The following is a 26,741-nucleotide window of genomic DNA, read 5'->3' as shown; positions in this document are numbered from 1 at the left end:
ACCCGACACACTCTACCTTGGACATATGTCTTGCTCCAATAAGTGGTGTATGACTGCTTCTTTCTTGTCCAACTTCTTAACATAGTGCCGAGTTCCCTAGTGTCGAGTGTTTATGTGAGAGTTCATGGAGACGAGTCCTCAAATTCTTTGAGTAGGAAGGACTACTATCGATGAGTCCTTTGGTTTCACGGGCAACCTCTTTGTGGGGAGTCCTTATGTGCTTTTGGTATAAGTAGTGAGTAAACTTGAATTGTGGGGGTAGTGGCCTCCATGGTCAATTGCAGCTAATGTAGTGAGATTAGGTCTCCTTGAAAAGGTCGTTCCTTATAGGTAGCTTGCTGGATTTCATTAATGGCTTACCACTCGAGGTGATGTCGAGTCACCTTAGGAGCGCATTTCTCTTCCCAATTTGAGAGTTCCTGTGCGAACCCTTGGTATTCCGTAGAGAGACAACTCCTATTAGATTGTGTTGTCAAATTGAGGATGATCCATATGGCTGAGTCTTCATTACGAGAGTCTATAGAGTTTAAGTTCTCCTATTATGACATGTTAAACATTTATTAAACAGCTAAGAAGGCACACCGAGAAAAGTTTGTATCTCATTGGGCTACTTATTGGGTCAGATAATTGGATCGAAATTAATGGGTTAGAAAAGTTTATACCTGATGCATTTACCCGACTTCGATTAACTTGGTTCCTTGAGCCGAAAGGCGGTTGTCCCGTCGACCAATATAAATCGAAGTCTGCGGGAGGAAGTCGAGTAAGATACAGCGGAGCGATAAAGCGAAGAGGGATGGCATCGAAGTCGATCGCTCACGATGTGGCCGCATACCAAGATGCCCTTCGCTTCGGTTTGGACGGCGTCAAGGGAGAAATCGTTGGATCCCATCCCCTGGAATATCTGCGGGAGACGGTAATTGAGAACTTTATTCCAATCATCTTTTTTGCCATCAGCGCACATAAATGTTGTCTTTTTATTTTATTTGATCCATATATGGACGAGAAAATCTAATTCTTTCTTGTTTCTTGCCGGTGCTTTGCTTATTTTACAGGCTAGGAGGGACTTGGAGGAGAAGAAGCGGCTGATTACGGATCTCACTTACGGATCTGCATTCAGTTTGAAGATGGACCTTGACAAGCAGATCCTCTCAAGGTTTGGGTTCTCACTAGAGCAGCTTCAAGTAATTTGAGCAAAGCGAATACATTACTTAAACTATGATTAATTAGTGTATTATCTATTGGTGATCTAGTTTTCCTAAGTGAATAATTATTTGACCTATAGGAAAGCCTTCAGTTTTGACCCATGTTAGTTACAAGCATTTTTTGCTCTCCTGAAAGGCTAGAAGCTTGATTTTACCTATTTACTTTCTATCACTAATTTATTGTTTAGTGGCATATCTATAATGATATGAAAGCCTTCAGTTTGGCCTATTTACTTTCTGTCACTTTCTATCCAGTAATGATATGAAAGACTGGCATCAAGCCTATAATAATTAGAAACTTGAAGTTTCTATCTGATATGAAATTCAATATTTCTAAGTGTAATTCACAGTGTTTTAAAGTGCCCATGAGAATATAAGGAGCAAGTCTTTCGATTTACTTACTTTGAAAATTATTGCTTTGTTAATTAATAAACATCTCACATTTGATGAGATTTAGAAAACCCTCACTTAACGTAGCCTAACAGTCAATGAATTGGTAAGTACATTTTTGTTTTGGGTATCCAGTTTGGGTTGAGGGAGTTTCACGATTTTGTAGGTATGTGTGTTTTGCTTTTTTGCTATAATGGCTGGTTTTAGTGTTAGTATGTTGACTTTTATCTACCTATAAGCTATCACGTTACATTAGTTTATTACTTATTTATTATGAATTTGTCAAAACTTTGTGCAAATACATAGTTAATTATGAGCTCCCATAATTTTTTCCCCTTATATAATCATCAAGTTCATTCGTTAATTTTTTTTTTTTTTTGCTAACAAAGAGGATATACAGAAGTTGATATGCACAATTTGACTTAGCATTAGGATTGTTCATGTAATTGTTGAGTCATGATACTCCTTTACATATGAAGTTTCTGTCACTATATGTTTCTGTCAATGAATTTTGTATGAACTGGTTAGTTCACTAAATTTAACATTTTTTTAATTAAAATATTCTTCCTTCTCCTCATTTTTATTCTCTTTTAAATTATTGTAGCTTTGTTAGTAATCCTACATGTGAAGTCTTTTTTCCTTTTTTTTTGTGGGTTAATTTTTGGTGAGGTGCTTGGTAGGAACTTCGAGTTACAAAGACTTCTTCTAAATACCTTATTTTGATAAATTGTGAATTCTCCTTTGCGTTTTGCTCATTTTGATGCATTGAAAATTTGTCAATTAGGGTCTTTAGTAGTAAGACTTGCTAGTTGTGCAATAATTTATTCCACTTGCTTTAATCAAAACAATACAACTTTTTTGCTAACAAAACAATAAACTTTCACTTAGGTAATTGCTTAGATGTCTACTTAAACATCTTTTAGATTTAGGATTGTGAAGTTTGTACTAGATATTGTGGTTATCTCTGAAGATGAACAGACAGCTGTTTCAATTCTACCCTCATGTTCTCTTTGGAATAAAATAAGCAAAAATGTCGTATTCATGTCCTTCATCTTGAGAGCAAACCGCTATGTAGTGATGCATATTGTTGCTTTCACTATGTCTGAGAGTTAGTTTACTGTTTTTTTGCTGCCACTACTAAGAAATTAATTGTTAGTGCCCATAATTGTGAATGAAGTCCCTTGATATTTGAATAAGAATATGGTCTTGTTGAGCTTTGGTTGTGATTATGTTTCCTTTATTGTAGGGTAAATCTATAACAATTTATTATCGGTGGTGATTATGTTTCCTTTATTGTTGCAAAGAAATCAATGCCCCACCTCTTTACTAGGGCTTAACATTCCTTTATTTAAGTGAATGTAGAAATTATAGCATGGTAGCAATATGAGTTATTGAACTAGATTATTAATTTTTTCTAGCTGTAAAGCGCAATGCAAAGCACAAATAAAGGAATAAGAAAATCATAGGAAAATAAAAACCTGATAATATGTGGATAATCTAGAGGAAAAAGTCACATGCAAAGGCACAATTGAAAAAGTAATGAAAATATAGGACAAAACAATTGATGGCGAACTTTTTAAAACATACATATCATTTCCACAACAATTCCCAAAGGGAACACAATAGTTGAAGAACATTGAAAATGTTTGCTGCAAAAATCCTAGCAAATTCTAAACTGTTAAATTTTGTGACTTAATCCCCTTGTTTGTTTTTGTTTCCTACTTTGGTTGTGGCCATGGTTTGGTTTTGTTCTTTGGCTTGCTGGTTTAATTTTTTTTAAGCGGTTTGTTTTTTGCAATCTTATTTGTGGGAATGCACATCTTGTTCACATGATCATACGATCAAAATTACATTAGCATTAAATATAGGCACTTATTTTTCATTGAAAAACTAATTTTCAAATTATAAAATTGCAAATTAAATTCAAATAATCAATTAAGGTTTATTTTTGTTAAAACGGGAATTTGAGAGGGAAAAAGCTTGCTTTATTATATAAAATATTTCCTATTTATAGATCTATACAAGGTCTAATGAAGAAACAAATAACCACAGAATAATTGCTGAAATAAATTCCTTCCTAAACCAAATGTCTAGTTATGGAAGGTATTCAATGTGATCCAGGCGGGCTTCCCACGGATCACCGTTCATAGTCGTGGGATTGGTTTTGTAACGGAAGGTTGAGATTTAACACTCCCCCTCAAGCTGGAGAATATAGATCTGTCATTCCCAACTTGACAATTATTCTGAGGAAAGCAAAACTGTCCAATTCTTTGGTAAGGATGTCTGCAAGTTGATCTTTTGATGATACATAGTTGACACTCACTAGACCACAGTTTAGTTTTTCTTTAATAAAATGTCTGTCCACTTCTTTGTGCTTGGTCCTGTCATATTGGACTGGATTGTGGGCTATGCTGATTTATTGTCACAATATAGCCTTATAGGCTCATCCCACTTGACTTTTAAGTCTTCTAGGATTATTTTGATCAATAGTAGCTCACATATTTTCAAGACCATAGCTCGATATTCTGCTTCTGCATTAGATCTTGTTGCCACATTCTTTTTCTTGCTTCTCCATGTAACTAAGTTACCTCCAAGAAATGTGCAGTATCCAGAGGTAGATCTTTTATCAACTGGTGATCCCGCATAGTCAGCATCTGTGTATACTTCTAGGGTTATTCTGCGATCTCTCTTAAAGAGAATCCCTTTTTTGGTTTTCCGTTAAGGTAGTGCAATATCCTATCTACCTCTTGCATATGAGTCTGCTTTGGATTCTACATAAACCGACTGACCATGCTTACAACAAATGCTATATCTGGTCTAGTTTGAGAGAGGTAGATCAATTTTCCTACAACTCTCTGATAAGCCCCTTTATTTACATCTGGATCTTTTATAGCCTCCCCCAATTTAAGATTAGGTTCTACTGGTGTCGGTGCTAGTTTACTTGTTTCTTTTAGAATATCTTTGATCTATTTCTATTGTGAGATGAAGATTCCTTTGCTGAAGTGAGCCACTTCAATTCTGTGAAAGTATTTTAGTCTACCAAGTTCTTTGATGTCAAATTCCTTAGTATGACTTTTCCTTAAACTAACTTTCTTCTTTTCATTATTTCCAGTCAAAATAATATCATCAACATATACTAATAATATTGTGTATCTCCCTGAGTCTGAGTGTTTGAAGAATAATGTATGATCCCCTTGACTCCGTCGATAACCATTAAGGAGCATGAATTTAGAGAATCTTCCAAACCAGTCCCTTGGTGATTGTTTGAGCTCATATAAAGCCTTTTTTTGTCTGCACATCCTGTGACCTTCAGATTTTTCTTTAAACCCTAGTGGTATTTCCATAAATATCTCTTCTTTCAGAACTCCACGCAGGAATCATTTTTCACATCCAATTATTCCAGATGCCAGTTGTACTTGGCTGCTAGTGAGAGTAGTATTCTAATAGTATTCATCTTGGCTACATGAGCAAAAGTTTTTTGGTAGTCAATGCCATATGTTTAAGTGTACCCTTTTGCCAAATCAAATATTATATTTATGATTTGATGGGGTTTTTTTGGCATTTTGTATTGTGTTATGATGGATCAATTTAGTACTAAATTTTTTTTACTGCACTTTCTAGTTTAGAAAATTTTTATATGTACAAAAAGAAGCGAAAGTATTTGATCAAGTGTAGGCCTTCATTTAGGAGTATCATTTACAGTATCCAGTGAATATATATCCATTTGAACTAGGTAACAAGTACCAAGGATAGGAGATCGTCAATGTTTATATCTTATTATCAATTCCTTTTTTTTTTGTAGAACTAAGAATTTCCTTGACATGCATGTGTAGAGCTCCATTGTCTTTTTTATTTTCTTTTTGGCATGTATATTCAGATTATCCACTTATGCCTGCCTATTCTTTATTCTTTTACGGTCATTATAGCACACTATTTTTTAACTCCTATACTTTCTCTATAAATTTTTGATATGATGTTTTAATTTTATTTACTGCATAATGAGTGTCTCAGTTATAGACAATATTATCAGTCTTTTTAGAAAAAAATTATAGCGCTAACTTTAATAAATTTAAAAATAATTTATAATTAAATAAAATTAAGGCTCCATATGCTACTATTTAAATGACATTTACCTTCCTTTAAATTTTTTTTTTTCTTATGGGATACGAGATAGAGCTAGCTAACAGTGAATACCCCCAAATATTGGTGCACTTTAATGACATAACCAATTAAGCATGTATAATATAAATATTTTTGTCTCTTGAGAATATATAACTTATATTGCATATCATTTTTCTATGTTGGTATGAATTTTTAATATGCTTAGGGGTTATTTTAGTTCGCTAGGTATCAATAGTCCTGATTTAGACAAAACTATAAGTTTAGTAGAGTAGCTCTAGTCATGTATAACTGGGATATCTTATTCACTTTCCTCATGGGCAATTTTCTATATTATTAGAGATTGTAAGTTATTTTTTTCTAGATCTAACTTTTCAAATTTGTTTTTCATTAATTTTTTTTTTAGTTTGAGGTCATGAGGTTAACATTAGATCACCCAATTAATGATTGCTAACTAACTATCTCACAATTGTATTAGCTTGACCACCTTCTCGCTAAATGCTTTTAAGCATGATAGTCCTTGATGAAGTCATGAAGTTTTGACTAGGATTATTTTCAATAATTTTTTGGATCATTTGTATTCATTTATTAAGATTTTGGTGATTCGTTTACTTCGACTGTATAAATATTTTTTAATGAAAAATGATCATCTTACTTCATTATGGTAATTCACCCTTTGCCTTATATTTTTTTGATTAGAAGTTGCTTCTGGAGATATTTTTGAGTGTAATTAATTGTAGGGAGCGTAGTTCCTTTAAGAGATTGAGTAACTCACATTTTTTTGATTTAACTTAACTCAGTTTTGATGATATGATTTCTTGTAAATATTTCACATAGTTTGAGATAGCATGTATTGGCCATATCACATTTAACCTTTCCCCATGCTTAGAATTTTCTATAAGATAAGAATACGCTCACCCTTTTTCTTAACAACAACAACAACAACAACAAGCCTTTTTCTCGGGACAACAAAAACATAATTAGCCCAGATGAGCAAACACGTGTGTGTGCAACGCCTTTCAATGATTTTTACTCACAAAATCAAAGGAAATTTTTATTTAAAACTTAAAGTTAAAATTAAAATTGAAATAACATTTGAAAGATGACTTTTTAAAAGGCTAAACCTATGTGGGAGGTTAAGGTGTAAGCCAAGCATCTATAATAATGGTTGCATTGTGATTGCCCTACTTATCTACATTCTTATATGTATTTTAGCACTTGCAATAAAAATCACTAATAACTAAACTAGTTTGATTAAGGTAGTTGTATGGTAATATTAAAAATGTTCGAATGTGATAAGTTGGAAAGATTTGGGAGTGGCACCTATTAAAGGAAGTTTATCTAGAATTGATTCAGTTGCTTTAAATATTTAAAACAGTCTGATAATGTGGGGAGATAATGCCATTATGAAAGCAATCTCAACTAAAAGAGGTAGACCATACTTAGTTTTGTTTGTTGTTTTGGCTAATGACTTGTGTATCTAAATTTATATCATATTTAGTACTAAAAAATTAGTGAATGGAGAATAGTTCATGTCAATCCCAATTTGTCGGGATAAGGCGATGCTAGAATTATCTTTCCTCATGTGATATAGATAGTGGAGACTCAATAGTAGAGTCAAATTTTACACCTCAATGATCTTTCATACTTCAAATTGTGTAACATAGGGTATAGTTTCATGCTTGCTATATCCTACTAGAATTTTTTGAATTAATCCTATTCAGTTATTTCAATTTGTTCATTATAGTGCCATCAAATCACAAATATGCATTTTTTTGTTTAAAAAAGAGTACACATTTAAAAAAAAAAATTGTAAAGTGATTATCTGTGGATATATTTCTGCATAATATAGAATAGTAGTTATGATAAATATATCTTAAGAGTTCATAAAAATAAATAAAGAAATATTTTTCTTTGGATAAGTTGACAAAACTTGAATTACAAGTTCTTGATCTATAACATAGAATACTAATATATGAACCTGAATTTCCTTACTTGAGTCAAAGTTGGTATTGGATAGGATTGATGTTTCCATTAAGAAGATTATTGTAAAAGTTTTGAAAATAGATCTTATATTAATAAGAATAGTTGGTAGTTAAGTGGCAAGATATAGAATCCTCTCGAGGAAGGGAAACACTTTTGCATCACAAAAGAAATAAAGATTGTGGTTTCAAATGATTTCAAGAAATAAATCTTTTAAAGTAGCGAGCAAAACAAAATGTACATCTATTAATGATTTTCAAGATAGTTCAGGTACTAACAAATAAGAAAATATGATATAAAATAGTTAAGGTAAGAGATAAGATATTTAAGATTATGATCAAGTTAGATGCATTTGAAGTAGAGATAGTAAGATATTAATTAATAGGAACTCATTAAAAAAAATGCTATTTTCAGATTTTGTTAAATGAGAGTCTTAAGGAAGAAGTGTTTTAAGACATCATAATAAATAAAAAAATAAGGAGCTACATTATAAATTGATCCGAAAAGCAAAAGTAGAGTTAGCTTTAAAAAAGATGCATAAATATGTTATTTTAGGTCTAGAAGAAATGTCATCTGAGATTGAATAGTTATAGATAATATTATAGTGTCTTGGTTAAAATTTTTTTCAAATAATTTTAATAACTAATGGGATGTTTAGTTTGAGATTATTCAAGTGTATTATATGTTGAGTTTTTGGTTGAGTTTCTAACATAAGGATTTTAAATGAAATGGATGTTCATTTTTTTGTTAATCTCAACATGGTTAGTCTTATAATGGTGGACAAAATTCTTAGCAATGTTAAAAGTTGTTTGAATTTAGATGAGAATTTGACTTTTAATAGGACACAATGGAGAAAAATGTTTCATGTAGCCGACCCCACATTGTGGGATAAAGGCTTGTTGTTGTTGCTAATAGTTGTTTGAATGCCACATGTCATTATCATTCATCCTTTTGATGGAATAAAGTGAATGAGCTATATATCTTCACATATTTTATGGGTCATAACTCTAATTTCTATCTTAACACTACTCCAAGCAACATCATATTATTTGTTTCCTTCTCCAACAACATCAACAACAACATCATGTAGCCTTTATCCTTTTTCTTCATTATATCCAGGTAAGAGTTAAATTCTCATTTAAATCTAATAAAGAAATGTTATTTCTTATATTTTCTAATCAAATCTTTTTAGGTCTACCTCTACCTTTCTTAACATAAGTCAAATTTAATATATCTACTCTTCTAACTAGGTTAGCTGAAGGCCTTCATTTTATATGACCAAACCATCTAAGGTGACTCTCTAATCTTATTTATCTGCCACTGGAGCTACTCCGACCTTTTCATGTGTATACTTGTTTCGTATTTTATATCTAAGAGTAAATTCACTCATCCATCTGAGCATCCTCATAATTTTATGCTTCTCGTTTAATGGCCAACATTCTCCGCGATAAAGCATTGCAAGTCTCACCATCAGCTTATAGAATTTTCCCTTAAGTTTGAGGGGCACTTTTTTATCACACAATAAGCCCGATACATTCCTCTACTTCAATCATCCAACTTGGAATTCTACTAATAATATCCTCATCTAATTCACCATCACTCTTAATAATAGATTCGAGATATCGAAAATGTATGCTCTTATTATTTATTTGATCACCCAAACTCTCAATGCCCTCCACTAGATCTTTTACTACTAAAATTAAACTTCATGCATTATTTTTTAGATCTACTCAAACGAAAACCTTTAGACTCTAAGGTTGACCTCCATAATTCAAGTTTACCTTCAACTCCCCCTCTCTAGTCTTATTAACGAGAAGAATATTATCAACATAAAGCATACACTAGAGTATATCCTCTTGCAAATTTCTAGGAAGAACATCCATGACTAAAGCAAAAAAGATAAGGGCGTAAGGTCGATCCTTGATGTAATCCAACTGAAATAGTAAAATAATTGGTCAAACCACCTTTTGTTTGAACACAAGTAATAGCTCCTGCATACATATCCTTAATTACTTGAATATAAGCATTATTAACCCCTTTTTTTGTTGAACTCTCCGTAGAATTTCTTTTAGAACTTTATCATATGCTTTTTCTAAATCAATAAATATCATATACAAATCCTCCTTATTCTCTCTATACTTCTCCATCAAACCTTTGAATAAATGTATAGCTTTCATATTAGACTTACCTAGCATGAATCCAAATTGGTTTTGAGAAACATTAGTATCACATCGTAACCCATGCTTTAAAACTTTCTCTCATAGTTTTAAAGTATGACACATTAACTTAATTCCTCTATGCACACTCCTGTGTATATCTTGATTATTAAAACTAGGAATTAACACACTCCTCTACTCATTTGACATATTCTTTGTCTTTAAAATAGTTTATTTCCTTCTCCATGTCACTAAAATATCTATTTAAATGATCAATAATCAATTGTGGATTTACAATTAGTTTTAGTTCTTGCCCAATCAGCATCAATGAAGATTTCTATATTTGTGTCAATCTTCTTTTTAAAAAATAGCCCTTTTTTGTGTTTTTTCAAGATGTTTTGAGTATCCATAGTATTTAGGTGCTCTTTTTTGGGGTTATTCATAAATTGACTAGCAACATTCATATGAGAATAAATATCTAGCCTATAGCATTTGGATGAGTTTTCTTACTAACTGTTTGTACATGTTTGTTAACAGGAGTTGAATCTCCATTAATTATAATTGTTTAAATAATCTATTGATGTGTTTGTAGGCTTGCATCCAAGTATTTTTGTTTCATTTAGTAAATTCAAGATATATTGCTGAGAAATGTGGGCTCCGAAAATTCGGCCCCGACCTCCGCCCGCTTTTCTTTTTTATTCGGCGAGGGAGTTTTAACTGATAAGTTCCGGGGTAAATTTTGGAAAGAAAATGGATTGTAGATAAGACACTACCCAGAGATTTCGTCCTCATTTTTCGAGGACTTTATGATATGAGTTCTGGTTTCCTATATGCTCAAGCCCCTATAGTTAATTACCCCTCCCAATCACGAGAGAGAACTTTCGATTAAGGCTAGTCATCGATCAGATACGTAGAGATACGTGTTATTTGGCATATAGTAGCAGCAATAGACATTGATATTTGAAAAATGTTTGGAAGTTTGGAAATTTGGGCAGATTTGATATTTAAAAAAAAATTTCACCACCTTGCACTTAAAGAGGATGGTGGGGGGATGAATGATAGACCCGATCAAGATTCCATGGTTCAGTCGTCCCGGGCCATCGTGGTCCCTGGTCTACTTAGTCAGAGGAGGTAGTCGACCCAATCTAACAGAAGGATCCTTGTCGGCAGCCATGGGTTGTTTCGTCCAAGGAGACCTTGTAGACCTGGGTTGGATGTTTGCCTAAGGGGACAAATTTGAATTCACCTTAGCTAACTGAGAGCTTTGTGCCCTATCGATCATATCCTATTGATTCATATCTCAAGGACTTGATACCAATAAGGAACGTATCGGCGCTGGCCATAACCGGTATTTCGTGGTGCAATTTGGCGGCAAAACCACTCGGTTCAGAGGGCCTCGGGTCATAACCGTTTATCTTGTGGTGCCATTTGGCGGTAAAACCGTCGGTTAGAGGACACGTACTACGTCCTTACTGGCAGGAGATTGTTTGAGAATGGATCTTAGTGATATTTTCGACAAGACATTTAGCCCTTTGTGAGCTGAAGTAGTTTTTAGTTTGTCCACCCCACCAACTGTTGCGGAGGGTGGATGAATTTTGCTTTAAGTAGTTGGATAGTTGATTTCGAGGACTGTCCCCACCACGCTACAAGAGCGTGTATAGGGCTTACCCGCCTCGTCGCACCTGTTGCACTGGTTAAAATTAAACATAATTAATTATAATAATTATAATTAATTAAAAATAAATAACTGTAATTAATTAAAATTAATTAAAATAATTACAATTAAAAAAAAACAATTAATTAAAATAAATCATCTCTCTCCCTCCCCTCCTTTGGTGCGGCAGATTCACGGGATTTGGCCGGAGTAGCGCGTGAAGGGAGAAAGTTACCTTCATAGCCGGCGGAGCTCCTGTTGCTGCTCCGATCGAACAAGAAGGGAACGTCGACGAAGGAGCGAAAACGTCGAACAGCCACGGAGAGGCCGGAGCGGCGGCGCCAAAGGGATAAAGTTAATTTCACAGAGAGCGGGCTCCCCTTGCGGCCTCCGATCAAAATGTCTAACTTCCGATTCGACCCAAAGGGAACGTCGTCGAAGGAGCTTCGTCGAACAGCCTAAGGAGTCGGGGAAGAGGCACACGCAAGGGAGAAAGTTGTCTTCATTGTCGGTGAGCTCCCCTCTTGCTTCCAATTGAAATGTCGTAACTTTCGATCCGACCCAAAGGGAACGTCGTCGAAGGAGCTTCGTCGAATAACCACTAAGGAGTCAGAGAGAGAGAGAGTGAGAGCGAGCTCGGGAATGAGCGAGAGCCCGTGTAAGAGAGCCTTCGTGCTCGTTTTAACGTCGCGAGCGAGATCGTGCGCGACGTTAGAGGATGCGACTTCAATCGTGGCCACGACATGCGAAGGTATGGTGCACGACAGGTATGTGATTTGATTTTTTTTTAATATCAATTTTTTTTTTTTGAGAGAAACGGGTCAACAAGAATAACTATTCCTTTTCTTGATCTAACTATTTTCATGTATAAGAAATATTTTAATAGATTAAGAGAATTGATTTTAAATTTTTTAGCTATGACACATTTCAGCTTATTTATCTCTTTTTCTTGGTCTGTGTATTCTAAGATCATTGATTTTAAATTTTTTTGCTATGACACATTTTAGCTTATTTATCTCTATTTTATGGAATGCTATTAAGCCTTTATTTGAAAGTATTAGAAATGATATTTTTTTATTAAATTTAAATGAGAATTTAACTCTTAACATGTCACAATGAAGAAAAAGGATTCATATAGCCGAACCTATTTAATAGGATGAATGCCTAATGTTGTTGTCGTCGTCGTCATGATATCCTATTAGAATAAAATCATCAATTTAAATAATTATGATGGAGATTTTGCTTTAACATGATTTATTAGTGATTATTTTAAGCCATATAAAGATTTCTTAATTCTGAATATTTGATTCATGTTACTCTTATTTTTCAAATCCAAGAAGGAAATGTTTGATAGACTTCATTATCTAGATCCCCATTTAAAAAGACATTGGTTTATATTTGGTCGATGAGGTGGACGATGTAAACAAGTAGTACGAGAGAAAATTTCCTTGATAGTATTTATCTTAGTATTACATTGTCGTTGTGAATTGATGTCAGGATTTTGGTTAGACATTAGGTTTGGTTCAGGAGCAATGTTTTGTTTTACCTTATTAGCTAAAATTTCTTATGATCTGAGCAAACAATTCCTTAGTACCCTATTTTATGTGATCATCAATAGGCTATGATTCGGGTAGGTTTAGAAGAGGTGTAGATTGAGATATCAATAAAATAGGAAGAATGCTATCAAAGAGCTCATACTCACACAATATTAATGTTCTCCCTTTCAATGTGATGTTTGGGAAAGAATGTTTGATTTTTGAAGAAGGTTAGGTCCATGGTGGTGTAACATTTTCTTAAAATTGAGAGAATAATATTTTTATTCTTATTGGCCAGGAGCCCATGAGTGTAGTCAATAAAAATGTATTTAATGATTTTTTGATGAAAAATGTGCATACAGGTGAAGTAACCAAACACTTTGATGAGAATGGTAATGATAAGTCTATGTAGGATAAGGATGATTAGAGTTTGTCAAAGATTTTAAATTTTTGAATTCGTGATGACAGATGATTAATGAGATATATTATAATAAAGATAAACTCTCCCAATCATGTTTTGGGATAGTGCTAGTGATCATAATTTTTTTGAGCAAACTTTAGAAGTTTTTTTTTTTTTTTTTTTTTTTTTTTTTTTTTTTTTTTTTTTTTTTTTTTTTTATATCCTTTTTATTGAGTATGGATGCACATGATTTGGTGAACAATTTCTTGTTGGAGATTATATATTGATTGTATATTTTTCTTGGTGTAGTTTTAATGATAATGATTATGCTACTACCTTTTTTATCACATTGGTGTGCGTGAGTTAATAAGATGTGATAGACATGTCTTGCCTTACATCTTCAGTATTTGTATAGTTGGCTTGTATATTTTATGTCGTGTGCTGCTCTATCTTCACACATGTGTTTCACAGTCGAATGGTATAAAAAAGTTTGAAAAGGTTGATCATGTTCTGTTAATGAGGATTATGCTTGTGGTATCCGTTGGAGGGTCCAACCATGAATACCTTTTGAAGTGTTTGCATCTTAGCTTTATCCAAATTAATCCTGACTTTAAAATTTAATCCAAACAGTCATGAAAGAAATCTTCACATAAATGGGTAAACTTTTGCTTTTAGAAGTTTGGAAGGCAACCTTTTTATAAAGAGAATAAGGACAATGGTTTTATTAATTATCCACTTTCAAGTGTGCATTGGGGGTTGCTGTGGAAGCTATTTGGTAGGCTTGCCTGAGTAGATTCAAGAAACCATTTGTTTTTTGTGTAGAAGTCTTGGTTAACTAAGTTAGGGGTGCCAAAATTGGTTGACGGTTCAGATTCGGGTCTAACTTAAAATTGACATGACCCGAATCTAGTCAACCCAATCCCGACCCATCATCAATTCAAACCTAACCCACTAGCAATTTGAATGATCGAAATCTGATCTATTAATCTGTTTTGATTAAATTTTATTTATAATTTATTAACTATAAAGTTTAGAATATTTGATAAAAAATAAGAATATTTTATCTATAGTAAAAAGTTAAGAAAAATGAAATTAAACAGGTCATTTTTTGGTCATGAGAAAAGATATTAAATGGGGCATTTTAGGATCAAAAGTGGGTTCCGGGGTCAACCCAAACTGACTTGTTTATTAAACGAGTCAACTTGAGCTCAGATTTTTCGGATCGGGTTTAGACTGGGTCATTTATTGACTCCTCTACATTAAGCTAATGATGAAGGTTGATAAGACTTTATCAGTAATAAAAATAAGCTTCGTACATGACCGCTGCATTTTTTTTAGTTCCCTTAAGCTATGTAGAATAGAATTTTCATGTGTTATTCTGTTCTTCATTATATGACAGTGCATTTTTCTATTGATTAAACAGTTTGAGTTAGATTATTATTGGAATTTCACTTATAATAATGAGAAAATGGCTAGTTACACTGGCTAGCACTAGACTGTAGCTTTCCCGTTTTAGAAATGGATTTGTTCTTTTTGTATTCTTGTCATAAACAACGGGTACTTCATTCCAATAGTGAAATGTGTTTTATTTTTTTAATTTTTCACAGCATGCAATAAGCTGTTAATAATGATGTTCTTGATTGAATGGCAATATATTATAATATACCATGCATCTATATCTATTCATGCATGAGCTTTTCTTGCTAAATCTCATGTTAGATTTCTTATCAGCATGTATGTATATCAGCAATCTGTATGTTGGATCAGTTATTTACTTTGTCATTCCACATTCACTGTGCATTATTTGTTTCTTCTCACGTGACAATGTGGCATTTCTAATTTGCAGATTTCAGAGGCCCCCTGGCATGCTACCATCCTCCATGGTAGGTTTAGAAGCTCTCACTGGTGGCTTGGAAGATTTTGGGTTTGAGGATTACCTTAATAGTAAGTGCCATTATCTCTGTCGGTTTTATGTAGTAAAGTACCATCTTAATATTATGATTTTTTTATTTTCATTGAGGTTATGAATACCATTCCAGGACTGTTTCTTAGCTAAGGATAATTTCTCCTAGTGCCTTTGTTCTTTAAATTCGAGACATGTTCCGTTGCTCAATATCTGGAATGCTAGATGCTGTGCTGTACCACTGGTATCTAGATAAAATATGATTCATCGGATAAATATTATTTACTTAAAGACATTTTTGGTTGGTTTTTAAGTAAAGCTAAGCCTATCAAGCTAAGCTATGCTTTTTAGTGCAGTCAAGTGGTTTTAATGGTAAAGAAGAATAAGTTGCATCTCTTATTAAAGATGAAAGTTACACTATTCACAAACTGTGCATGGAATTTAAATGATTAATTTCTTACGAACATATATATATATATATATATATATATAGTATCAGACTCCAACAACGTCTGATAAGCAAAGAACAATATACAAAATAAAGTATATTGCAGAAGTCCAACTGTAATTGCTAAAGTCCATGTTGTAGCATAGATTATAGTAAGAATTGAGTAAACATAAACAGTCAGGACCATATTCGTACTATAAAGAAGGTAGAAGGGAGCAGTGCAAATAATATGAAATTTATTGGAATTCTCTATTTCTGTGTCAAAATAACTTGGTTTGGGTCCCACCTTATATTTTGACAAATGTGTGCATTCTCCTTTGTAGATGATGTCTTGGGTCTTTAAATCAAATGTGATATATAGTGGATTTAAAAATGCAAATGCATGCAATATGCCCTAATTTGTAGAAAGAAGAACACTTCACTCCTAAAATAAATGCGCTAATTATATGAGTGATGTCTTATTCTAGAGTAGGATGGTGCATATTTGTTGTAGTTTGTGGTTTAACCATGTGTGTAGGCCCTGATGCATGTTCTTTAAATGCTTTGGTTTCCTTTATTAAAAATTCATTTGCACTTTTATATATGCCTACCTCCATTTTTTATGCATGTTCATCTTCTTACAAATGCAATGTATCTATCTCTAACTCTTTAAATTCCTCTTATAATTGAATATGCTATTTATTTAGGAACTCATGCTTTTCTTCTAATGCAATATAATCCGTTTTTAAGCTTATATGATTTTTAATTAGATTGGTATGCTCTTCTTGCAATGTGGCATGTTCTTTTTTAAGGCATGGTCACTTTTTCAATTTCTTTATAAGTTTAATGCAATTATTTTTAAAGAGAAAATAATTTATCATAAGTTAGATTGTATACTAGATCGTTGTCAAAGTCACCATTGTTATTTTTGACCAAGAACTACAATAACATCAATCTTTTATCCCACTATATGGGGGTGGTTACATGAAACTTTTTTTATACATTATGTACTGTTAGGAGTCAAGTTCTCATTTAAATTTAATAATGAAAGGTCCTTTCTAATAATTTCTAACCAAGTCTTTTTAGGTCTACCTCTATCTTTCTTAACATAAGCCAAATCAAATACCTCTTCTCTCTTAAAAGGGTTATCAAGGCCACCGTTTAATGCTACTAAACCATCTAAAGATAACTCTACCTAAATTTTATCTGCCGCTGGAGCTACTCCATTCTTTTCTCGTGTGTGCTTGTTTTGTATCCTATCTCTAAGAGTAAAGCCACTCATTCACTTGAGCATGTTCGTTTCTGCAACACTTAAGTTAATATTATGCTTCTCTTTTAAGGGCCAACATTTTGCTTCTCTTTTTGACCAACAACAACAACAACAACAACATCAAGCCTTTATCCCACTACGTGGGGTCGGCTACATGAATCCTTTTTCTCCATTGTGTTCTATTAAAAGTCAAATTCTCATTTAAACCTAATAAAGAAAGGTCATTTCTAATATTTTCTAACCAAGTCTTTTTAGGTCTACCCCTACCTTTCTTAACATAAGTCAAATCCTTTTTCTCCATTGCTTCTCTTTTTGACCACGAGACATAAATTGGTTACCTCCACTTAAGCTTCTTTCTCTAATGATTTTGAATATGAGTTTGCCCAAAATCCCTTTGCTCTGCTTACCCTTTTTATTTAATCCTTTCTTGACACCATTTTCTTTTGTTGGGTGTTTCTTAATATTCAGACAATTGGATCATATATGCCCTTACTTTTTGTATTCATTACAACAATGTCAGTAGAAAACTTATCTAACCTTGCACTTTTACCTCAATGTTTGTCAATGTGATGCCTCTGCTTGTGTTTAAAAATCTCTTGGATCGTTTGGTTATCAAAGTGATATGGTGGTGTCCATTCGTACCAAAATATTGTTTTCTGTGTTATTACAATACAAAATTGTTATTGTGACTCAAAAATCACAGTAACGTTGACATCCAAAGATTTAGGTAAATAGCGTAAGATTTTATGCACTTTTTTAGCATTGAATATTTCATTACCTAAAGCATATAGTGATGTAATTATTTTTATAAACTTAGCATGCGTGGTAGAAATAGATTCACTTGGTTGCTTGCAGAATAGTTTATATTTATGTAAAATAAATTCATGTGGGATTGTTTCACTTCATTTGTTTCGTAAGTTATGCAATGCTTATCCTAAATTTTTTTATCACTAGTATAAGTTGAACCCTGCATATAATTTTTAGATTTTAAAGCATAAAAAAACATTTAAGACATTTCGTATTAAGTTGAGTAAGAGCACTATCATCTATATCCCATTTAGAAAAATGTATTTCTATCTTAACACCATTCACAATTTTAAAAGTCAATGAATAATCAGTTTGAATCATGTGCGAAATACGAAAATCAATGATTGAAGAAAGGTTGACATTCAATTTTTTCAGAAATCAGAAGAAATATTATCAAAAAGTTGTGATTGGGTAATAGAATATTCTTCCAAAGTATTTCTATTGTTAAAGTGTGCTATGTGGATCTACTCAAGGTGTAAAAGCAAACAAAATGTGAACTCCTCTCTGGTACTATTTGAAAGTGCTTATGACACACTAAGAGAAGGGTGAATTGATATTTTAAAATTATTTACTTGAAATCAAAGTAACGTGCTGAAGCCTTTACAAAAAAAAAAAATTTAAAACCAAAATCACAAAACATTTTTTTTTTTGTTTTTCAAACTTTTATAATATATATTTGTTTTGAATAGTAAGCAAGATCTCAATAAAAGATTTAACAACTACAAAGCTCACAAAGTTAAACAAAGTAAATCACAAAACTCATGAGTATAAAAGCAGGTATGTAAAGAAACACAAACTAGATTTTATAGTGGTTTGGTTGAAATTGACATACGACTACTTCTCAAAAGTTCTCTTCTTTGGGTATTGCACTAACTCATTCTTCTTTAGCACACAACCAAGCAGAGAAGCCCTTCTCCCTTACCAGGCAGAGAATTGCCTTTTTGGACTCTTCTAGCCCCTAAGAATCTCACTCCTCTCACCACTTGGCCAGGTGGATATGCCTATCATTTCAGCTTCTTGTATGGTGGAGATTCCAATCCCTCCCTTTAGCTCCTTGCTACGGTGGAGATATTATCCCATACCCTCATCGGTTAGTAAGTTTTTTGCCTATAACTTTTCCTAAAGCTCTTTCTTCTATAAGAGATCCACAAACACAACATGGAGGATCTAAGGTGCAGGCTGACAAGCACAACTATGTAAATTCCCTCACACCTCTTGACACCCTCACGAAAAATTCTCCCTCAACCTCACCTTCTTTCTCTCTTAAGTGATGTGGACACTCTTACAAGCAAGTAGACTCTCTCACCTCTCAATCGCTCTCTATGGAAAAAATCTCTTACTAAGCTCTATCTTACCCTCAAGCCATTTTATTATGTTTATAAAGTGAGCTTTTTAGAAAACCCTAATTTTCAAATATAAACTTCTGATTGTACGGTACGAATATAGGATCATGTTGTATGATTAGTTCAATGATATCATTGATCATCCTGTTACAATACAATTATTTATATCGAATAAAGGACCGTCTAGGATGAATCAAGGTTCAACCAGTGAGCTCTTTTTTTAATTGTCATGTATGATAGTGATCATACAGTAAGGTTATTAATTAAGATTTGATCCTAATTCGATTTATTAATCTACAAAATAAAGATAGGAAATTTTCATTTATGGTTGTACTGTACGAAAGACTTCATATTGTACGATCAATTCAAATTTCAATTTTGCTTAATTTTGGTAACCTAGATTCGAGAGCGAGGTTTTATCAAAATAGTTGATTGTCCTTACGATTCAAGGTCATACGACATGATTAGTTATAGCCTAATTTAATTAAATACTTGAATTATTTTTTATTTAAACATATCTTACAGTACGATTAATAGAAAAATTTTAATTATTCAATTTTTATTCTCCTCTTTTGTGTTTGTGTGTGAACAATTGTCTTGCCAACATACACCTAATACATAAAATAACTTGAGAAAAGAGAAAAATGAAGATTCTATCATTACATATTGGCTCAGACATTGATGTTGGACTTTATTGTGTTAAATTCTTCAATCTAGTTCGGTATATGTTGTACCTGAAATGGCTTGTGACACGCAAAAGAAATATGCGATATATGTAAAGTAGGAATAAGTAAACATACGAATATTGTTTGTAATTATCAAAACATTAACTTGAGCTCTCGAATTTTAATAGGGCTGACCCAAGCAACTGGTCTAAATGGTGTCTTCATTCAGATTTTAGCTAGTGCATGCACTAAGCCCTCATAAAATAGAAGAAACACAAAACAAGAGATAAGCATGTTGGATGGAATTGATGCCTTTCTCCAAATGGAAATAAACCATAACAAGAGATAGAGCCATCTGAGCTTGAATAGGTATACTTCATCCGTATAGATAGACTGATCAATAACCCTAGTAAAGGAAGAGTGATCCTCTCAAGAAGGAAAAATATTAATAATAATACATCCTGTTGCATTATTCACAACTAATTGTTGCACTGATAAGACGTCTTTTTGGTTTTGTAATGACAAGCATAGAAATTATTTTATGTAGCATGCAAAAGGACAATAAGTATCATGGAAAGTCACCTGCAAAGACCTGAGAAAGATAAAACTTAACAAGTAATTTTCAACCCAATGATGTCATAATTAATAATGCAAAATATAATATCAAATATATTACGCCTGTATTTTCAATCAATGTGTAGTTCTTAATAAATTTTCCTTTGTTCAATCGGCTTTGTTGTTTAATTTAAAATCTCTAATAATATAAATAATCATAGGTTGCATAGTGCAATGCTTCCCAATATCCATATAACACATTTTTTATCCATTATTAAAACCAAATATTGAATTACTACACATGAAATTATAAAAAGAAACCACACAATTGATCCCAATTCAATGAATCGAACCCGCAATTGCATGCAAACTTAGTTGATTCATCAAATAATGAAATAAAAAAATAAAAACACATATCTATGAACTTTAGATATAGTGAAAAGAAGGGGGTTGGTCATTGCCAGAAAATCTGGAGCAAGAGCTGGATGAGAGATCAGATTTTGGGAAAGAAGTTGCCCGTCAATTTTCTTATGTTGGAGTGAACAAAAGAAGGCAGATGATAGCAGAACAAGAGGGGAATGGTTATCAAGATATTGCGCAGTTGCCAAGTTTAATGAAAGGAGAATTCATGTGGAAGAAGAAGCCCATCGTTGGGAATGCAAAGAAGAGGATTTAAGCAGAGATTCCAACAATGAGGTACAGCAGAGTTAAGCAAGAGTGGGAGGGCGCTTAGCTTAGGTTGCACCTAGGGCAGGGGAGAGAACCAAAATTTATCTCGAAGAAGAAGGTAATGAGAATTTTCTCAGTTTGGCGCTTCAGCAGCAGTAAGCACTGCTTAAGAAAAGGATAAAGGTTCGTTTGGTAATGCCTTGTCTCCTGCTTATGCTTATTTAAACATCATGGCAGTTTTAGGTTGTTTGATATTGCTTCTGTGAGGTAAAACTCAATTGCATAAAAGTAGAAAGAAGTTTTCTTTCCACAAAAGTACTTCTATGAATTTTATCTGTTTTATTTAATAAATAAATAAATTATTATAATTAATTTTTTACTAATTCAGAATAGTTTATCAATTCATAATGATATCTATTTTAGCCATTCAAACAATGTTATTAGTGCCACAATAACTTCTTATCTAACAACTATAACTCATATAGCACTTTACATAACAATTTCTATGAAGCAGTCATTTGCTTTACTCAACATCATTGCATAACTCAACAATTCCAAACTGATCCTAAAACTCAGGACTTCTAGAATAGAATGAACTTAGCAATGGGGCCACTGATTTCAAACACGGGATTGTATGATGAATGATTAAAAGCAAAATGTGATTTATAATGGAAAAATATTTTATAGAAGTTCAAATTGACTTTCTTCGTTTCATTTTCCTTGGCTGCTAAACTATGATGCACCGACACTTCTCTTCAAAGAGGCGTGCAGTGTCCGACACCGTGTCCGACACGACACTCGCCCGACACTCCTCCGACACGTGTCGGACACACTGAAAACGTGTCCGATTAAAAAATATTAAATATAAATTAGACACGCGTGTCTGACACGCGTATCTTAAATATTTTATGAATTTTTTCAAATATAATTTCTTGTATTTGGCGGGATTTAAACTAAAATTTATTATTTCCTATCCACAACACCAAATCAATGTCCGCACATAATACCCAATCATCGAATAATCTCATTTTCATTTCTTTTTAGCAGTGAAGGTATTTTCATCTCCTCTCTCGGTGACTGATAAACGACATCAACGCCTGATTCTCGACATCCTAATATTAATCATTTTAAGCACAAATTAAAGTTAATTCAAATTATTTTTAAAATTATACTTATTTAATTTTTATACACTATTTTTTAAATATTAAAACTATAATACCGTGTCCAACCCATGTCCGTGTCCTATATTTTCAATAACTAACGTGTCCGTGTCGTGTTATATCTGTGTCGCCATGTCCGTGTCTATGCATCATAGCTGCTAAAGCATGCCGTGAAATTTCGTGCATTCTCTTCCTAACAGGTAATTAACAAGGACCAATGTATTTTTTTCTTTTTCGCTTAAGCAATGCAACATTTGAAATACTATCTCAGAAGTTTTGGGATTTTACAAATTTTTGTACATTGGTGTTTGAATGCTTGCATTGACTATATAAAATGAAAACAATATTGCATATATGCTAATCTGATACAAATACATGAAACTCATTTTATTTGTTGGTTTGTTTGAGGGGTATAGCATTGTTCTTGTTGCGTTCTGTTTTTTTCACATTTTCAACCAGATTAAAGAGCTAAAATATAGCGATCACTTTTTATGAATTGGCTGTTTAAGTGATTCTTATGGCTTCATCCTTGGTTATCATCATAAATCGATTTGGGTTTCAGCTTTAGTTTACTGCCTTTAAATTAAAACTAAACATGGGGAATGGGTTCGGTCATGAATAACCCTTAATGTTGCTAGTATTTTTATTATAGTGGTTTCAAGTTTCTTTTGTTTTTCTTGCTACAACCTCTATTTAGTGATCTTCTTAATTTTTTTTTCTTCTAATATAAATTTTACAGTGCCTCAAGATGCTGAGACATTCCGCCCAGTCGACATGCATCACGCCATGGAAGTTCACCTTGGCATTTCTAAGGGTCCTGTTTGTCCGAGTTTTACGTGAAAGCTCTTATTTGTTATGTTATCGTAGGCAGTTAAAAAACATAATTAGCCATTGGAAAACATTATGGATTATGTTAGTCCGTGCCTTTATGTTTGCTGGCGGTATGAATTGTTTGCGGAAAAAAATTAAAATTTATCAATTATGATTTTCATTATCTTTGTTTTATGAGTTTTTTTTTTTTTCAATGGTGTGTTATGTTCGTTGTTTATTTTATTATTTGCAAGCTATTTATTGTATGTTCATGTTCATTTCCTTAACTTTTTATAATAGGTATATTTATTTTCATACAAAAAGTTAGGTTTTGGCTGCTTATGAATAAGTTCAACTTGCATCAAATGCTTTCATTATTGTGCATAGATAGCTTTTGGCCGCTTATGATAAGTTCAACTTGTATCAAATGCTTCAGTTTATTTTTCTGTACTATTCACACTCCTAATATAATTCATTTACCACAAATCATTTTAAATTGAAAAACAATCATCTAAAAAATCATTTCCTCTCCAACTGCCTATTAATGATTTCCTAGTTGGTCAATACTTCGATTTATTTCATTTAATTAGTATAGAAGTAATTTTTTTTGTGCTACTGAGGCACTCTTTTTGTTAAATTTTGATCACTTGGTTTAATTTTATTAATTACATGTTTGTCCGCTCTGTTGTATACAAGTTCATCAAAATGTTGGCATCTAAATAAAATATGATTATTACAAAATGGATTGAAATTTTTTTTGGGTCTAGGATACATGAAAAATTATGTACTTGGTTTTGTTTTAGCTATTTTGAAGTGTGTTCTTTTAAATTTGTTCTACGTTTTAGAATTTTTTTTTTCTTTAATGCGAAAGTTTTCTTGAAGGTAAATACAATCAATTATCTTAAACCAATATTTGGTTTAGTTAAGATTGTGAACTAGGGGTGTTATTGAGTCAAGCTAGTTGAGATTATAAAGTCAAGAGCTGTAGGCCAAAATTCAATTATTGTTAGTATATTACGTTGTCATTCATGTCAGTTGATAACAATGATCTTTTGCCCGTTGATGATGATATGGTGATGATCGTAAATGTAGTCTATCAAAGTTAAAGAGATGTTGTGAGGTCATTATTAATACTGATTATGAGCTACCTCCCACTACTATCATTGGAAGTATCACTGATGGTATAATTCCATTCATTGCAATAGCTATAGCAATAAACTATGCTCTGATGCCAATTATAAAATTCACTATTGACCACTTGTAGGATCCTACTGCTCACTGGTGCCATTGCATGTGGCTTACCATTATCCATGCTCCTATGTCGGTTAACATAATTTTTTTTTATATAAAGAAACTTTTTTTTATTTTCACACAAACATAATATAAAGTAATAAACATCTTGTGGCTCTTTCCACCTTTGAGCAAATCGCATGCAGTACCTTAATGTTCAATATTCCCGTGGTCTATAGTTATTGCCACCTTTAGCTTCTATTATTTTTCAGCTTTTGGATTACTTCAACTATTCCCTCTAGGCTTGTTATAGACAACACAGTTAGGAAAGTCAGTATTCTACAAGATCTGAAAATTTGGCTCAAAAATTTTGTTTTAGGATTAATCCATTTTACAAACGGGTCGAGTTTTGGTTCTCGGATTCAACCCGTTTGAAAAAATATGTTGGGTTTGAGATGATCCGAAAACTTGAACGTAACCCGGGTTAACTTGGGAACATCGCACGAGACATGTCTGCACTGTGCTATGATGATGTTGTTGTCTCATCGGCGCTAAAGACGTATCTTCAAGTGGATGTGTCTAACGTGTGTCACGTAATGACGTCATGTCTAGTGCTATTGGCCGGTGCCGCAACCACCATCCCATTTGCATTGGCATGCCTAGTTGCCTGGTTGGTGTCGTTGTCACCGTCCCATAGCATTGGCCTGCCTGGGCGGTGCACCTAAGTGCTGACCATATAGGACTACTCCATATTTCATCATGGTTTGCCACAATTCCCAATAAATGATATATTCAATATAGGAAAATTTCTAATTCTTCCCTAAGAATCTTTGATGGATATGCTTGTTTCATCTTTTGGTAATAAGTTTAGGATATGAATGATGATACATAAGATTATCATCTAAGTTTATCATCTCATACATAAGAAATTTATCACCATATAAAATAAATTTCAGATTATAGCTCTCTGCTTACCACCACCTTCAAATTTTCCATGGAAAAAATATTAAGAGAAAACTCATGCTAATTTTTTTAAAGTAATACTTAGTTAAGATAATATTTACTTAGGGCCAAATCCTAAAATATAAATAGAGTACTATTTATTTTTTTGGATCCATTCTTATTACTTAGGCCATTTATATCTCGCATGTTCTCTCTAAGTTAATATAGAATATGTCTCTTCACTTAAAACTTGGTTCTTCAATTAATACATGCACCCAATTCAAATTTTTTAGGGGTGGTAGCCACTATGTTCATGCCATAACATTGGTCCAACCCAATCTCTCTAGGTTACTCTATATCTCCCAACTTCATTAGCTTCTAATTCATACATGAGGGTTGTTTTCTAGTCACACTTCACATGATGTTCCTTGAGCTTTGGTCATTTTCTTGGTGATGGACTTTGTTAGATCACTCATTTCATAAGTTGATGCAGCTATCTTGAGTCGTCTTTATATGACCTAAGTTATATACACTCTTCTCAAAGTTAACCTATGTCATCCTAAATCAATCTAATCAACCAAAAGTCAAACCTAATTCAAATAAATTAATTTGGACAAATCTTTGAATATACAATCATAGGTGGTAGGGCGGGAATGCAATATCTATCCAAGCTTTTTTTTCTGGAGAGGTGGATTGATATGTCAATTTTTTTTTGGGAAAAAACGTGATCAGGCTTACTCAATAATATTAAGAAAATGTTACATGGTCCGTAATTGAAACATTCAGCTCTCTAATGTTCGGCTGAGCTACAAAAAAAGGTAAAAGAAAATCTATGAGCCGATGATTCCCTATACTAAGATTTATAAAATCACTTAATAACATTCTAGGGTGGTCAGGAGCCTGCACCCAAAGAAGTAAGATAATTATAAAGACTTTTAGCACAACCTTCCTACAAAAAATAACTTGTTTGCCCAGAAGATCTGAAATTCCTTGAGCTTGCAATAAAAGAAGACTATAAAAAAAAACATTGCACAGCAGAATATAGAGGTAACAAAAGAACATATAAAGAGTTAAGAGTTGAAACCAATAAACAAAATATAAAATATAGATGAGACGATCCCATTTAGTAATTATGAAAAAACCCTTGTTGGAAGCATTGTAGAGGCTCACATTGTCGGTCATGTATGCAGATAACAAACGCCTCATAAAATTCCCGTAACCGAAAGAAAAAAAAGGAACAACATCACATTTAAACAAAGGAATTTATAGGTAATAGACTTAAGCTGTTGCATACATTCCGTGAAAAAAAATTAGAGATTAATCATCAGTAAAATCAAAGAATGAAACCATCTATGCCCGATGATGGGATGTCCCAGAAGATTCCGAGGAATGCCATCTCCTGGAAAAGATAACAATCATTTGCATCATACCCCATCCAACCATGCTTGATATGAGATTGAGGAATAAACATGTATGCAATATGGAGAAGTAAGGTAAACTTCCACTTAAAAAGGAAAATCC

The 26,741-nt window shown here is 32.9% G+C and overlaps 1 protein-coding gene across 1 annotated transcript; it reads left to right on the top strand.

The window, feature by feature from the left end:
* The first annotated feature begins 727 nt into the window (after window positions 1-727).
* LOC110099071 (cyclin-B1-2) lies at window positions 728-23,243 on the top strand. The gene is made up of 4 exons (XM_020826099.2): window positions 728-913; window positions 1,053-1,153; window positions 15,286-15,383; window positions 22,978-23,243. Exons 1-4 carry the CDS (start codon window positions 794-796, stop codon window positions 23,076-23,078), a joined length of 420 nt encoding a protein of 139 aa, XP_020681758.1. The 5' UTR covers window positions 728-793; the 3' UTR covers window positions 23,079-23,243.
* Window positions 23,244-26,741: the final 3,498 nt, after the last annotated feature.

The sequence above is a fragment of the Dendrobium catenatum genome, unplaced genomic scaffold (assembly GCF_001605985.2).
Source record: "Dendrobium catenatum unplaced genomic scaffold, ASM160598v2 fragScaff_scaffold_853, whole genome shotgun sequence".
NCBI classification, from domain to species: Eukaryota; Viridiplantae; Streptophyta; class Magnoliopsida; order Asparagales; family Orchidaceae; genus Dendrobium; species Dendrobium catenatum.
The sequence above is the reverse complement of the archived record's forward strand: the minus strand, read 5'-3'. Positions and strand labels throughout refer to the sequence as shown.